The 16994-nt window shown below is 37.7% G+C and overlaps 1 protein-coding gene across 2 annotated transcripts in view; it reads right to left on the bottom strand.

Annotated features, from left to right (window-relative positions):
- Positions 1-7719: 7719 nt before the first annotated feature.
- Positions 7720-16994, bottom strand: part of acsl3a (acyl-CoA synthetase long chain family member 3a) — a 130081-nt gene continuing 120806 nt past the window's right edge. For both annotated transcript variants that reach the window (XM_043702059.2, XM_043702058.2), the window contains 3 exons: positions 14574-14688; positions 13243-13400; positions 7720-10475 (listed from right to left, as the gene is read on the bottom strand). In XM_043702059.2, the coding sequence (XP_043557994.1) occupies positions 10318-10475; positions 13243-13400; positions 14574-14688 (431 nt within the window). In that variant the 3' untranslated portion in view covers positions 7720-10317. The remainder of the gene's footprint in view (positions 10476-13242; positions 13401-14573; positions 14689-16994) is intronic.

A 16994-nucleotide genomic window follows, 5' to 3' on the forward strand; every position in this document is an offset into this window, starting at 1 on the left:
GTCAGGAGCTGAGTGGCCCTGGCAGAACCAATTTGGGCATCACTGAGCAGGTTATTATTGAGCAGATGTTGCTTGATAGCATTGTTGATTACCCTTCCATCACTTCACTCATGATTGAAAGTATATGGATGGGGTGGTTATCGGTTGGGTAAAAACAATGACTGCAGATGTTGGAAACCAGATTCTGGATTAGTGGTGCTGGAAAAGCACAGCAGTTCAGGCAGCATCCGAGGAGCAGTTGGTTTTGTCCTGCTTTTTATGTATAGGACATACTTGGGCAATTTTCCACATCGTTGGGTGTTTTGGCTGTACTGGAACAACTTGACGAGGGGAGCAAGAGGTTTTGGAGCACAAGTCTTCAGTATGATTGCTGGGATGTTGTCAGGGCCCGTAGCCTTTGCAGTATCCAGTGCCTCCAACCATTTCTTGATATCACGTGGAGTGAATTAATGAGGCACTTTCACCTTGATATAGACTGGCCAAGGTAGTCTGAAAGTTGAGATTGTAGAATGCTTTTGCAAACAACAGCTCATTATGAAATCAACTAGAGATAAAGCTATTTTAAATTTATCATCATGTAATGAGGCAGGATTAATCAATAATCTTGTGATAAATGATCCTCTAAAAAAAAACATAATATAATTTAATTCAATATTAAATTTTGAGAGCCACAAATTGCTGTGCTAAATAGGAATCTTAATTATAAAATTCACCGCATTTATGTTTATGAGTGGCAGTTGGCTGTGGTTGATTGGATAAACAGATGAAGTGCTACGCCAATAAACAACCAATGAGAAACATGTAAATAAACAATTCAAATGTTCAAAGTATACTTCTTTCAAAAGAAAAGTCAGGAAGAAAGATCCATATGTGCCTTACTGGAGAAGTTCAGAATAGTATTTGATTAAAATAAAATGTTCTTAATGTTTCAAAAAAATAGTTTTAAACCTGTAAGTGTTTTAGAAATCAGTAAAGGATGACTGAAAAGTCGATAATAAGGCAAACAAAAACAGAAATATAAAGGTAAATGAGCCATTATATAAAATGGATTGTTTAACTTGTTACAAGTATATAAAAAGGAGAATAGCTAGGAAGTATCTAGAATTTCAAGGCAGAGGCCAGAAAAATTATCATGGGAATAAAGAAATGGGAGAATATATTGAACAAATATTGTGTTTGTTTGCATTGTCAAACAGTGAAAGTTAAAAATCAGAAAGAAGAGGGCAACTAAGGGCTAATAGGAATGAGCAAATTAAAGAGTAGAGAAAAAATGAAGAGACATTAAAGACTAGGGACCAGCCACTTACAAAAAAATACCAGGACCGAATTGCAGATACGTAAATGTTCTAAAAGAGCTTCCTGTGGAGATAATGGACGCACTAATTATTATTTTTCATAATACTCCAGATTCCAGAATAGTTACTCTGAATTGGAAGTAAGCAAATGTGACATCTGAATTCAAGAAAAGAGATAGGTAGAAGACAAGGAACTTAAAGACCTAACTTCAGTCATCTGGAAAATGCTGGAGTCAATTAAGAAAGTATTACCAAAGCACTTAGAAAATAGAAGCGTGATTAGACATGGCTTTATAAAATGAGGTGGCATATGTTTGACAAATGCATTAGGATTATAAGCATTTAACAATGTAAAGAGAAGCTAATGCAATATATTTTGATTTCCAAAAGCCATTCAATGCATTGCTAAATAAAAGTTTAATAAGGAAAAAACAGTTCATACAATTGGGGTAATCTCTTAGCATGGATGGAGAGTTAGTTAATGGACAGCAAGTAAACAATTTAGCAGATTGCAACTTGTATAGTGTCATGAGGTGAAGTGTTATGCCAATAAACAACCAATGGGAAAATGTAAATAATTCAAATGTTCAAAGTATACTCCTTTCAAAACAAAAGTCAGTCAGAAAGATGCATATATGCCTTACTGTTTTTAAACCTCAGCTATTTATAGTTTACATTCATAACTAGATTTATTTATTGTCACATGGACTGAGATACAATGAAAAGTATTTATTGCGTGCTAACCAGACAAATTATACCTTACATAACTACATCAGAGTAAAAGAACAGAATGCAGAATATAGTATTACAGCTACAGAGAAAGTGCAGAGGAAGATCAACTCTAATATATTAGAGGTCTGTTCATAAATCTGATAACAGTGGGGGAAAAGCTGTTCTTAAATCTGTTGGGTACCTATTTTCAAACTTTTGTATCTTCTACCTGAAAGAGAGAGAATAGTTGAGGTGGGAGAGGTCCTTTGTTATGTTGGCTACTTTCCTGAGGAACAGGAAGTGTAGAAGGAATCAGTGGAAGGCAGGCTGGTTTTCTTGATGGACTAGGCTATATTTAGTTTTTTTGTAATTTCTTGCCATACTAAGCTGTGATGCATCTACACAGGATGCTTTCTATGATGCATTTATAAAAATTGATAAAGGTCTTGTGGATATGCCAAATTTCCTTAGCCTCCTGAGGAAATAGAGGCATTGATGTGCTTCCTTGACTGTAGCATCCAAGGAACTTGAAGCTCTTGATCACCTCTGCCTCAGAATCATTGATGCAGCAATGCATCGAGATTTGTTGATGATACAAAGTTAGGTAGAAATATAAGTTATAAAAATTACACAAAGAGGCTGCAAAGTGAGGTAGACAGGTAAAATGTGGTGGTTGACAGGTGACAAATTAGATTAGATTACTTACAGTGTGGAAACAGGCCCTTCAGCCCAACAAGTCCATACCGACCAGCCGAAGCGCAATCCACCCATACCCCTACATTTACCCCTTCAACCTAACACTACGGGCAATTTAGCATGGCCAATTCACCTGACCCGCACATCTTTGTGACTGTGGGAGGAAACCAGAGCACCCGGAGGAAACCCACGCAGACACGGGGAGAATGTGCAAACTCCACACAGTCAGTCGCCTGAGTCGGGAATTGAACCCGGGTCTCTGGCGCTGTGAGGCAGCAGTGCTAACCACTGTGCCACCCACAATGAAATGAAATATATTGTTGCAAGATGTGAGGTTATTTGTTTTTACAGCAAAAAAACTTTTATATGTTGATATTTAGTAAGACCTAGGTGCAAATGTTCAAGGAACATAAAAGTTAGCTTACAGATAGAACAAGCAACTAGGAAGGCAAATGGCATGCTGATCTTTATTGCAAGGGAATTAATGCAGAGCAATGATTTATTTTTGCTAAAATTGCTCAGGGATTGGGTAAGACAACATTGGAATACCAGCTGCAGTTTATATTTAAAGAGGGATATACTTGCACTGGAAGGAATGTAGTGCAAGTTCATGGTTTCTGGGATAAGAGTTCTATGGTTGAGAGGGTAAATATTTTTATGGTATTAAAAAAGAGGTGATGTGGTATTTGGTAATCTTTAAGGAGACATTTGCGTCACTTCAAGACAATGGAGAAAATCCTATACTCTCCAGAGTTGAAGAGTTTGGGATATGGTCTCGTTGAAATACACTGTTCAGAAAGGAAAACCAAAATACTGGAGATGTTGGAGATCTGAATTTAAAAAAAAAGATATTGTTGAAGAAACTCAGCGGGCCTGACAGCATCTATAGAGAGCATCCAATCTAATGACTAATCACATTTGGTTGTGAATATTTGGAAATTTCTGTCCCTGAAGATTGTCGTTGCCATGTACGAATTATTCAAGACTGGTGACTAACATTTTCATTTCTCGGATGGATACATGGAGAGTGCGTAAAAATCGAGCTGAGGCAGAAAATCAACCGTGGCAATTAATGAGGGAGCAGGCTTATTTGGGCTTCATGGTGTCTTCCTGCACCATGTTCTTGCAAACATTGACGCATTTCTTTAGATATTGTTTTGGAACAATAAGAATATTCCCCAAGCGTTTGCCAAAGTGCGTCACCTCTCTCAGTTAACACCACGCCGACAGTATTTGCGGTCGCAAAGGCATTCCGCTCCCTTGCCGTCACGTTGCTTCTCTCCCAAACAAAGGCGATTTAGCTGCATTTACAAGGACCGCAGACTGGAAACATGATTGCTCTCACCTGTATCGCTCTCTGGACTTGGCACTGTTTAAAACGCTGGAGACTGACTCAGTGCATTCAAGCTGCAAGAAAAAGCGACGTACATTCACTGACAAAACTGGAAACTGAAACATGCCTTGTTTTGACGAATTTAATGGTGCCAAATAACCTCAAGATGGTCTTCTCGGCTCCACCTTCACAGATTTTAACTTTCTCCAAGTTTAAACATGTTAAAACGTAGGTACCTATGTTCTCAAACATTATTATAGGCTTCTGTGAATCAATTTGGGGAAATCTTTCAGTGCTTGGATGGGAAGAGATTCTATGAAGTATTCCATCCTTAGCACAAATGTACTCAAATTTGGTTGGCAGGTGCGACCTGACGTAAATAGTTAACGCCGTTAACTTTATTTCCTTTACTCCTTTAAAAAAAGTGTTTCCTATCTCTACCCAGCAGGTGCACTGGTTAAAGTGCAAATATAGGTAATCCTCCATTAACGCGATAGTCAGAATCCCTACAGTGCGGAAAGCAGCCATTCGGCCCATCGGGTCTGCTCCGAATCACTGAAGAGCATCCCATCCTATTCCAGTTATCCCGCACTTACCATGGCTAATTTGGACCGTGGGAGGAAACCCAGGCAGACACGAGGAGAATGTAAAACCTCCAGTGTCACCCAAGGCTGGAATTGAACCCGGCACTGAGATAACAGGGCTAACCACTGTGCTGCCGTTACCTTCCTGAAAATCGCCTTGAAAATTCATACTGTCTTTTGAAACATGTATTCCGATAGAAACCTGTGTAAATAACCCGATCACGTTCCTGGAAATGCCCTCCCACAAGCACAGTTAATATAAAACACCATAGACATGAAGATATACAAAAAAATGCATTTTCATATTTATAGCCTCATATGCAAGATTGCTTACCTGGTGGTGGAAGGTTGTAGACCATTTTAGAATAATTAGGCAGCTTTAATTGAGGCAGACAATGGATAAATAAAGTGAATGAAAAATAACTTCACCAAAAATGTTCAATTTTGGCACATTGCTGGGTCCAAGTGCTACATTATCTTGAATCGGGCGCAATATTGTAATCATGATTTAACGAGGCAACATGTTGTCCTCCTCTGCTTTATATCAACATTTTCCCATCCCCAATCTGAAGTTAATATTCTTGGGTGGTTTCATTTACTTCACCCAAGTTAACAAGGAAACTCTCTGTAGCTAGCACTGGGGACAAGCTAGTGGGCTGATGATGGATGCATTGTTTCTGATCCAAACATTGTATTGACCTGTTCATACTCCTGTACTTCCCAGTAAGGATCACTGGGTAACAAGTTAAAAGTATTTTGCATCCGTAATGTAGAAAATTGCCCCAGGCTTGCAGAGGCCAAACAATAAAAAAAAAGACCAAACTTGATTTTAAGGAGAAACTTAAAGAAAGGATGTGGAATTTAGGGAAGGAGTTCGGAGTGTGATGCTTAAGATTCAAGAAACACTGCTGCCAATGAGACAGACAGCCGAACAATACAGAGTTAGAATGGCGAATTTGGGGCAGGAAATACGGGGCTGTAGACTGTTAGGAGCCAAGGTGACATGAAATGAGGTCAGAAACAATTTGAGCATACTACAGAACTTAAACCACTGGGAAAGAAGGAGGGATGGCAAGCAGGAGTGATGAATGATCAGTACTTAGCAAAGTCTTGTGAGAGCTGAAATTAATAAATGGAGAATAAAATGTTAGCCAAAACGGCACATTGGAATCGCTGACCTCAGAGGTAAAGGAGGGAGACAAAGAATTCATGATTTTTAGATTGCATCTAGCAAAGACGAGAGGGTATCAGAGGATGCTTTGCAGCTTAAGTATTTTTTGAAAAAGTAGTATTGTAATGAAAGGTCATGAGTCAATTTGCTTACGAGATGCCACAAACCAATAAAATAATATTGTAAGAAAAAGGTCACCATTGTCCTACCAGATCATATGGCTGCTCTCTCATTCCAGAGATGATTGATGGTGATTTAATCTTAGGGTCATCAGACTTCATGCCATGAGGGGAGGCTTTCATGGTAACCTCAACTGGTGCAGGAGTTGAATCCATGCTGTTGGTATCACTGCTTTGTAAACCAGCTGAGTTAATATTGTAAGTAATGGTGCAGTAGTCCCTTGATAATGCACTCATCAACCTAGATTATGTGAACAAATCTCCAGTGAGACTTGATGTATTGCTATTCTGACTCAGTGGTAGGAGTCCCAGCATTAAATCAAGGTCAAAATCTAATACTTGAGTTTTGTGATCAGCTTTAAGTGATCCTCACAAATCCAAAATTGCTGACAGCTATTCTAACATTGTTTCCACCTGAGTACTATTAGTTGAATTAGTTAACTCAATCTAGATATGGTCTTCAATCTGAGATTTTCCTGTTCTTATCTTAACTACAAGCCACTCCTTTAATTCAGGGATCTAGCTTTGTAAGATGTCTATTCAACTAAAGAGTTTATTACAGGCATTTTGCCTGGAAATCTCTTCCAGGTGTTGATGGCCAGCAACAGAATCTGGAACATCTAGATGACACAGCCTGTACGACCACCTCATCTGTATAATTCTCCATTAAACTGAAAGGCAGTATGTGTTATAAGTGGGACTTGATGCAAGATTAGATATCAACAACATTTTGAATAAACTAGGGGCTTTCCACAGCATTAAATCTAGACAATGAAATCTTTATTCAAAAATGAAGGTAGCATTGGCAGGTGAGTGCACTGAAGGAGGAAAGAAATGTTAGATTTGTAAAATTGGAAAAGACCGTCTTTGTGATGGAGTTGATAAAGGCTTGAAAGTTTATCGTTACCAATGGCATACCTTCAGTCACCTAGGTTTTAAAATCTGGAAATTCTTCCTTAAAGTTGTGCATTTGCACTTTTATAAAGCTTTTCACCCTCAATAATCCCAATGTTATTTCGGCACCTGTATGTCTTGGGACCTTTTTTAAAAGACACTATATGGATGAAAGTCATTGCCAATGTATAATGGCAATATTGAAGGAAACCATTTTCAATGGTTAAGGTATTTCCATAACTGCACTGACTAGTTAACAGACCAAACATGTGGGAATGTCTGTTATGTATATATTAAAGTCAATCCTATACTTGAGTAGGAGATCAAGATTCCTGAAGAAGGGCTTATGCCCGAAACATCGATTCTCCTGCTCCTTGGATGCTGCCTGACCTGCTGCGCTTTTCCAGCAACACATTTTCAGTAGGAGATCAAGTGGCAGCATCGAGTTAAGGATGGAGCCAAAAATGGAATATTGAGGGGCAGTTCAGAAGAGTGTTGAAGTGGAAAGAAAGCCATTATTGTTTTTGTAGAGACAGCAATAGAACCATGCGAGACTCTTGAAGTCTCTGATAATTAAAACATGGCAATATTAGTAACACATTGAGAAGTAATTCTCTTTTGCATCTTGTTCCTCTAACATACATATTAATGGATGGTATTGAATTTGCATTAAATATATATTCTGGCCACTCGAATTATAGAAATAACAAACTGAAGAACTCAGATACAGAATCTCAACAGCAGTGATTCATTTTCAAATGTAAGTAATGTCACAGTCATATTTTCAGGTTTAGAATGACATTATCATCAAGTCGAAATTTTACTAACACAAATGAGTGATATATTTAAACAAAAATGGAAATCACAAATTACAATTTTATTTTGTAACTGAAAACATATCCAAATACAAATAAATAATTGAATACATTTTATAACTGTGGTTCATATAGATATCTGCAGGAGGTCCAAAGAAAATTGCAGACTATCTTGAAATTCCTACATTAAATAGTTAAGATTGCTGTACAGTTGACTGTTCAAAAGAAAAACTTTCACCAAATTTACAGTCTTGCAGGTATTTACAGATAGAAACAGACCATTAAATACAAGATTTAATGTAGATGCCACACCAGAATTCCTTAAAATAAACAGTAGTCAAATACAGAGTACAGCAAATTTTTACCAGTCTTTTGTTTTAAAAATACATGTATGCACCATTTGTGTGCACATATTAACCCTCCTCTCCTTCCCCACAGGCTGACATTTGAAAAGTTTTTCTAATAACCATGCATAAAGCATAACACTTAAATTTTTTACATAAAATTAACACGTTCAAATGCATCCCTGCAGAATCAGACGGCATGAAAATGAGCTACAAACAATGTGTTTGTCATTACTGCAGTCACTTTCAAAAACTGGTGTCACCTCCCTCGCAATGTAGTACTGTGAACATGATTGCTTCTGCTGTCTAAAAATGTTCACAAATTATTTTCACAAATCAATTTAGATGCATACCAAATACTATTTTACTATCACGCGTACCGATAGTGTATTTGGCGCAAATATACTAGTCAGTTTTGAAGACTAACTGATTTCTAGTAGAAAACTAACTGAATAAATCAGCATTCTTGGCAGTAAACAAGATCTGAGAACAAAGAAAACAATCAATGAGCAGCTGAAGAATTAGAATTTAGGCATTATTACCAATATTGTTTTACTGAAAATGTGGTTCTGAGTGTAATAGTTGTCTACACCATATCGGTAAACTGCAAAAGCTGATATTATGATTACCATGTGTACAGATCAAGGTCAGAAGCACTAAATTGATATGAAAAACAAGATACATACAGCCCAAACATTTTACTGACCACTGTCTAATTTACACTGATAATATGTCATGTTTTAGCATGCCCATTTTCAACCTGTAATATCCCATAGTTCTGCAATCAAAAAATAAAAGTTAAAAGCCTCAGGAAAAATAATCATCTTTTCTTGCTGGTGTACACAATGTTTGAATTTTCTACAATAAACCCCTTCATACCTATGGCTATTACCAATCACGGATCCAAGGCCCAAGACAAAGAACATAGTGAACGAGCCAGACAACAAAGTTCCATTTGAATACTGAGTGATGCAAAGGAGACCATATAATTCCTGACAAAATTAGACTTCTTTAGTTCCTACTTGCATGAAACAAATAGAGCTCTTCAGAAATTTGGAGGCAATATTAGATGATCTATGATGTAAACATTTTTTAAAAATCAATGACAATCACATTGTAACAGATGTCTCTGAATCTTTGTGTAATAAAGATTTTTTTTTATAACCTCGATTGACAATGAATTTCTACACTATGCGTTTCTATTGTTGTGTTTTGTGACATTCAGACACACTAACTTGGTTAAGGTGCAAAATATCAGCCATTCTGAAATATTTCAACAGCTGTCATATACAGAGCAGTTTTCTGCTTATTTCTTCATTAACAATTTACCACCAATCTGCTACTAAAACAAATACAATGATAAAAACAGGTTTAAATGTTTGTGATTTATAAACTTTCTTCCATGTATAATATACCTCAGTGCTCATCACATTTTTCATCAAGATAGTTTTCCCTAATCTTGCATGAACACATTGACTACATGCAAGATTATGATTCCACAAGTTCTATACACAGCCTGTTTTCTTATGCAAGTGGCTACAATCCAAAAGTGGAATTTGACAGTGAGCATAGGCAGGCTATGTGAAGAGAAGAGACATCATAACCAAGTTCAATTTTGTCCTTAGTTGACACATGAACATTTCCAGCTACAATTACTGCTGAATAGCCAAGGGGGTTGCTGTTTGACTGATCTTTCATTCACAATTTAAGCACCCACATCACTATCCTGGGGAGATCAGTTAAATCGATACAGACTCAGTCTAAAAATTGGACTTGGGATCTCGTTGATCTCTATGAATTAGCTAATTACCCGAGAAGACACCCATCAATGAAATTCATTAAGAGTTCCTGAAATTTTTTGGATTGAACAAGCCCTGCACAGATCAAAACATGGCTAATTTAAAAATTGCACACATTGTATAATAAATAAACTATACTGTTTCCGCAATCAAGCGAGAACAGCACTGTATTAGAGGCTCATGACATCATGTAGTTATGTACAATTCATTTCTTTCCTAGTCCACTTGAACAAAATTTAATTTATAAATAAACACAAAAAGAAACATTACTTTTGCTTCAATTGGTTTAGTAATCCTGACCCGATAAATGTTAATACCTTGCAATCAAACAATAGTCAGTTTCTGGTACAGGGTAACTTAAGATACTGTGATGCTTTCTTCCAGATTTATTAATCCTATGGTTTTAGATTTTTAAAAAAATTGCATGTATTTTGGTCTCAGTTGTAATTATGCTTCGAATTCATTCCTATTTAATGGAGTGAAGTGAATGCAGGTATTATTTCCCTCCATACATTCGTTCAATGTCTGCTAGATAGTGGGTCTTGAGTTCCTTCCGTTTCAATTTGAAGGCATCAGTAACCAGGCCTGTTTCTGGTGTCCATGGCTCAGGACTCAGTCGAACCTTCAATGGAATTTCAAACTTCTCCAATCGTGCTGCAAAAAAAATAAAATTTTAGGATAGGAATAGCATAGATTTCAATACCTTTGGTCGTTACATAGAATCACTATAATTGAGAAAGAGGATCTGCTCAACCAAATAAGCCCATTTTGGTAATGGTCCTCCTTGAGCAGTTATAATTTATATGCGCCCATATTCCTTTAATTTGCTCAGCTTCAAGCATCTGTCTAATCAATTCCTAAATGTTGGACCTGATAGCTCTTTCTACAATCTCTCAACACTTTGTGTGAATAGCTTTTTTTAAAAAAAAAAATGAATCTGTCAAATATGACTACCAAGCAACTAAGAAACAAAATTTTCTAGTCCTCAGGCAGTCAAACAGTTTGCGGACGATACAAAAATGGGTGGAGGTGCAGATAGCGAGGAGGATTGTCAGAGGATCTGTATCCTGCTGTGATCAGTTGGAGGCATGGGCAGAGAAATGGTAGGTGGTGTTTAATCCAGACAAATGTGAGGTGATGCATTTTGGAACATCAAGTACAGGTGGAAATTACACAATGAATGGCTGAACTCTTAGGAGTATTTATCTGCAGAAGGATCTGGGTGCGCAGTCCACACTGAAGGTGTGATCACTGAAGGTGGCAGCACATGTAGTTAAGGTAGTAAAAAAGGCCAATGGCATGCTTGCCTTCATTGGAAGGGGCACGAAGTATAAGGATAGACAAATGATGCTATAGCTTTACAGAACTTTAGTTAGGCCACACAATATTGCCTACAGGTCTTGTCACAACACTACCAGAAGGATGTGAATGCTTTGGAGAGGGTACAAAAAAGGTTTACCAGGATGTTGCCTGGTATGGAGGATTTTAACTATGAGGAAAGGTTGGATAGACTGGGTTTGTTTTCACTGGAACGCAGGAGGTTAAGGGGTGACCTGATAGAAGTTTATAAGATTGTGAGTAGCATGGATAGAGTGCAAAATATGAGGCTTTTTCCTCAGGTGGCAGAGTCCACAAGAGATGTGAGAGGCAAGTTTTTCACACAAAGGGTGGGAGTACCTGGAACTAGTTGCCAGAGGTGGTGGTGGAAAGACACAATAGCAGCATTCAAGCAACATCTGGATGAATAATGAAAAGAAAGGTATTAGAGGGATATGGATCCTGTAAGTAAAGACAATTTTAGCATGGATGGACATGATGTGTCTGCACAGCCTGTTCCTGTACTGTTTTGTTCTTTGTTCCTAAACCAATGTCAGCTCTAACTCTTGCACAAATGCCATCCTTGATAAACGATGCCAACTCTCTACCTTTACCTAGCTTCCTATTCTTCTTGAATGTCATATGTCCTTCAATATTCAGCCAATCCTCTTATTCCTGCAGGCACAAAGTGTGAATCAATATATTTACTGTATTAAGAATACTGCATTCATGCAGAGTCAGAGCTTTAATTTTGTCTTGATGCCATCTTTACAACATCTGGTCTTGACGGTTAGTATATGCTAAGGTTTTGTTTGCTCTGTCGCTTACTGCAATTTCCAGACTCTGATTTCCAATGTTCCTCTCAGATTGTCTCTACTCTTTGATAGATCACATTTTCCCCTCTATTTAGTTTAAAACCTCCACTATTTGTATGGCTCACAAGACGAATTGACACAACATGGTTCAGGTGTGGATCATTACAAATAGTACTCCCACTTTCCCCAACAGTGATACCAAGTTGCTCCTAAACCAGAAACCACCTCTCCGAGCCTCATATTCATCTCTCTAATTTTACATACTCTAGGCCAATTTGGTTGTGGCTCAGGTAATATTCTGGAGGTTGTAACCTTGAGGTTCTGCTTTTCAATTTAGTGCTTAGCTCCTCATACTGCCTATCCAGAACATCTTTTCAGGTTCACCTATATCACTGGTACCCAACTGGACCACAACAACAGGATCCTTCCTAGTTCACTTGCAAGCTCCTTTCCAAATACGAGATGATGTCCCAAACCCTGGCACAGCTGTGTTCCTCTTTGCTGCAGACAACTGTGTCAATGTCCCCTATTTCATATTTTGAGTTGCACTCCCTACTTGAGTGGCTTCCTGTTTGATGGTCAGTTTGCTCATCTATTCAGCAGTGCCCATTCTCAACCAAACCGGCTGAGTGAACCTGAATCCTACTGGGCAACTGCAGTAGCTGACACCGTCATCTGGGTCCCTTGACTTGCCTTATCTACAGTCACATCCTTCTGACCAGTGAACAACTCAGAAAACTACCTAAAGTGCTGTGTCTACCTCCTGATACATAGAATCTAAATAACTTTCCATAATGCATTATAGGGTGTGTAGTTCAGCCTCCAGCTGAAATACTGGCTTGTGGCAACGTGAATACCAACACTGACTGCTGACATATTTGGGGAGAAAGTGAGGTCTGCAGATGCTGGAGATCAGAGCTGAAAATGTGTTGCTGGAAAAGCGCAGCAGGTCAGGCAGCATCCAGGGAACAGGAGAATCGACGTTTTGGGCATAAGCCCTTCTTCAGGGCTAATGTCTATTTGTGTATGTCTATTTTCTCCTCTTTCACATTCTATAATTCTTCACAAAACATCCAAGTTTAGACAACGACTGAGATCATGAGCCTACTTTGTTAGGAATAACTGAAAGGAAGCACTTTTAATCTAAGGGTCACGACAGTTGAAGCGGTGGACAGACATTTAACTAATTCAGCCATTTTTGGAATATTATCTTCCTTGTTGATCAAAGGTTATATTTGGATCAGATAGTTCAAAGGAAGGAATGTTTCATTACAAAAATTGAAGCTCACCTATTGCAGCAGCATCAGTAATTTCTCTCAGCACCTCTTTCTCCATTTCTGGGTGGTTACAAATGTCATTCCAGGTTCCTATTATTCCCTTCTGTTGAGCCAGAGCTAATAACTGCTTCTGATTAGGCACCACAAAACTGATGACATAAGATTGATCACTGAAAAGGCAGAAACATAATCATTAACCATGAGTGACTGATAAGTCTTTAGAAGGAAAGAAAATTAATTAGATTCAAAAAACTTTACATCAAAATTTATTAAAAACTCCACATTATGTTCAGATACAACTGACAGCTTACGACGAGAGGTGGATATATTTTTCAGCATTATCATAAATGTAGATAATTTTCCAGTTGTGCAGTACAAATGGCATGATAGAAATAAAGATGGCATTCGCTTTTGAAAAATGAAATACATAGATTCATACCTTTTTGCATCAGGGTATATGCCGATAGTTAAACTTGCCATTTTTTACATAGCGACTTGCCATTAAGATTACAGCAAGACAAATTAGTGTCTGAGACTAGAGTTAACAGGGCAATGTGAAATTGGTAAAAGAAAGAGAAATAAAGATTGGAAAAGATTGTGTTAAGAGGCAGTAAGAGTAGACAGACACAAAGGAAAATTGTAAAAATTAACAAAAATTTGCAATAATTAAAAAACTTAAAGGAATATAATAGTTAACTTCCAATACCAGAAAAGGTTGAATTTCAGTAATCAATACTTACTATATCTTCTAAAAGAGCAGTGAAGAATTAAAATGGCTTAAATTTCAATGGTGAGTGCGTATCAACATTGTAAGTACAGCAACTACATGCTGTTTAATACTTGCCAGCAGTTAGCCAGACAATAAGGTGTAATTTGTAATATGATATATGGGCCAGCAACCTTTTAATTTTTGCATTTCGCATTTGCCCTTGCCTAAAATTGCTGTGACATTCACACATAAATAATAGTGTGTCAATTGTTCCATTGTTACTTTGACAACAAATTATGACCCAACATTGGCATGGGGCAGAATTTTTAAAAACTTCATACTGAGCAACTGGCCAAATCCAAAAGGTGTTAAACAGAGGAAAAAGTGACATAAGCCTGCAATAGTTCTCTTTGTACTGACCTGTAAATGGAACAAACCTGGTGGAAAATTGCCCCCCCCACTGCAATCCCCTTTAAAGCATTTTCTAGGGCAGATAGATGAAAGAAAACTCAGCAAAAAAAAGGTTTCCACATAAATAGCTTAGATTTACTGACTGTATCTAAATTCTAAATAATCATCGAGGAACACAGCAATTTTAGCATTTCACTCAAAAAGGATTTTGCATAATTCTTACCTGTTTGCATAGGCACAGATATTATCTATTAATGGGCTGTTCTTCAAAGCTGACTCCACCTTTCCCAGGGCAACATATTCTCCAGCCTGCAACTTCACAAGATCTTTCTTGCGATCTACAAAATATATAACTGTAGTTATAATAGTAGCTCTTGAAATAAAACTATATCTCAAAATTCATTATCTATCCATCAACATCCAATGTGGATAATGATTTTACCTAAATCCAAACTTAACTGTACCTTCAAAATATGACAATATTATGAACTTGGCAACTTTTGGCTATAAAGTTCTCACTCCCCTTAAAATGTATTTTTTAAGATATACTGTTAATTAGTGACTAAGATTTCAGTGTGTTATGTTTGCCATTTAATTAATAATCATGTTTGGCATTTTCAGATCAGCTTTTGAGACAACATCGTGTAAATGCTATACTAACAGCTGTTACCTGAGATTAGTTGTAATATTTTTTAATGCCATAGGAAATACCAACTCAATAAACAGAAGTTTTTTTTCTATTTAAATGTCATAAAGGAGGAAAGTGATGTAGAGGTGTGTTGGCAGGGTTAATAAATGAAACAAAAATATCCTAGGGGGTCTTGACTGGAGATTTGGAGAGGTTGTTTCCTCTTAAGGAAGAATTTATAATCTGGAATCACAGGTTTTAAAATGAGGGGTTTTTCACTTGAGAGACTTGATGTTTATTTTTTTCCTAAGAATCTTTGGAACTCTCTTCCCGAAAAAGGTTGTGGCACCAGTCCTTGAATATTCAAGCCAAATAGAAACATTGTAAGAAAGGAAGAAAGATTATCACAGTAGGCAGCAATGTGGATTTGAAGTCACAACCAGATCAGCCATGATCTTACTGAATGGCTGAGCAGGCTCAATGGGCTGAATGGCCTACTACTCTTAACTCATAAAATTGCAGTTCAAAGACCCAGACAACTAAAAGAATAGTCATCAGATGTGGAGCAAATATAATTATGGAAGCAAGAGAACACAGAAATAGAGCAACACAGCTATGCCTGAGATTTGTGGGGCTCAAGGAGACTGCAGAGATGGGGAGCAGCGAGGCCATGGAGCAATTTCAAATAACTAGGACATTTCTTAATTGGAAGCCAATGTGTCAAAGAATATATATTTTTCAGGGAAACAGAACTTGCTGCAAACAGCACAGGAATTTTGGATGACCTTGTTTAGAGGACAGAATGAGAAAATCAGTCAGGAGAATCTATGGTGACCCATCATCTGCTGCTTCCACTCTTGTTGCTTGGCCAGTGTGAACTACTGGCCTGCCTTTTCCTATTTCAAATCACCAGAATGAGAGATTATGCAGCGGAACCCTGTTCAAGGGACATACTGCAGACAATCCCTCAATTGGTCAAAATCTTCTTCAGAATCCCCACAACTTCTATAAGGATTCCAGTGGTTCTCCAGCTTGATATGGCTGCACAGGAGTATCATTTGTCACAGTGAAAGAGGCATACTTTCCCCTGTAATGATCTTGCTACACATGCAGTATCAAATATTCAGGGATGTTACCTTCTCAGAAAATTAGGCTGTGGCAGCGGTGTAAAAGCATTCCTGTCACTGGCAGCTGGAAGCACACTGATGGAGTGATATCCTTTTCTATTTAACTATTGTATCCTTCTGGCTCATGTTCTAGTACCTTAATGGCATCACACAGCTGGGAACCTGGAAAATGCTGCAAAATCCTATGCTCGCTCCTGTTTGGTTCAATAGATCAATGAGGAAGGTGGTGCACTGTTTTACTCCAGACAGCATAGGATCCATAACCTGCTAAATGCAGCTGTAGACTGATATTTCCTGTAACAATCTAGAAATCTTCAGTGGCAAAGAAATACAGGGCTATGCTGACTTCGATGGACATTGGCAAAGCTTGATTGCCCACGGTCCATTTGGAAGCAGCATTTATTTGATCAGGCTCCAGAGATCTACAATTACCACTCTTCACCTACATGCCTTCTCAGATAGGTCAAAGATTATAACACTTGGTTTATAAACCAAGTGTGCAGATCATGATCATTCCCAAGGAGCTCAACCTGAAACTGGTGTCTTCTGATGTTCGCCTACTGCTAATGGCAGCAATTGTGAAGGCTTTCTTCAATCAGAAAAAGTAGCAATAATTTCACCAGTTGTAAGATTATTAAGTAACCTTATTTCGATACTTTAGCCAAAAAATAAAGGATTCATTGAAACAGAGAAAAAGGAAAATTGATAGACATGTTACAAATCAAAAGGAAAAACCAAAAGAACAGCGGATGCTGGAAATCAGAAACAGAAACCACTCAAAAGTTTGAAGTTCTGCTTTATATCAAGGACTAGTATAGAGAGGAGAATATGCTTTGATGCATTCGCGATGCATATTGCCTGTTTCCTAAAAGTGAATTGTGAACATTTT

Source organism: Chiloscyllium plagiosum, unplaced genomic scaffold, assembly GCF_037043375.1.
Source record: "Chiloscyllium plagiosum isolate Xiang-an unplaced genomic scaffold, Cpla_swu_hap1 HiC_scaffold_13, whole genome shotgun sequence".
Taxonomy (NCBI): Eukaryota; Metazoa; Chordata; class Chondrichthyes; order Orectolobiformes; family Hemiscylliidae; genus Chiloscyllium; species Chiloscyllium plagiosum.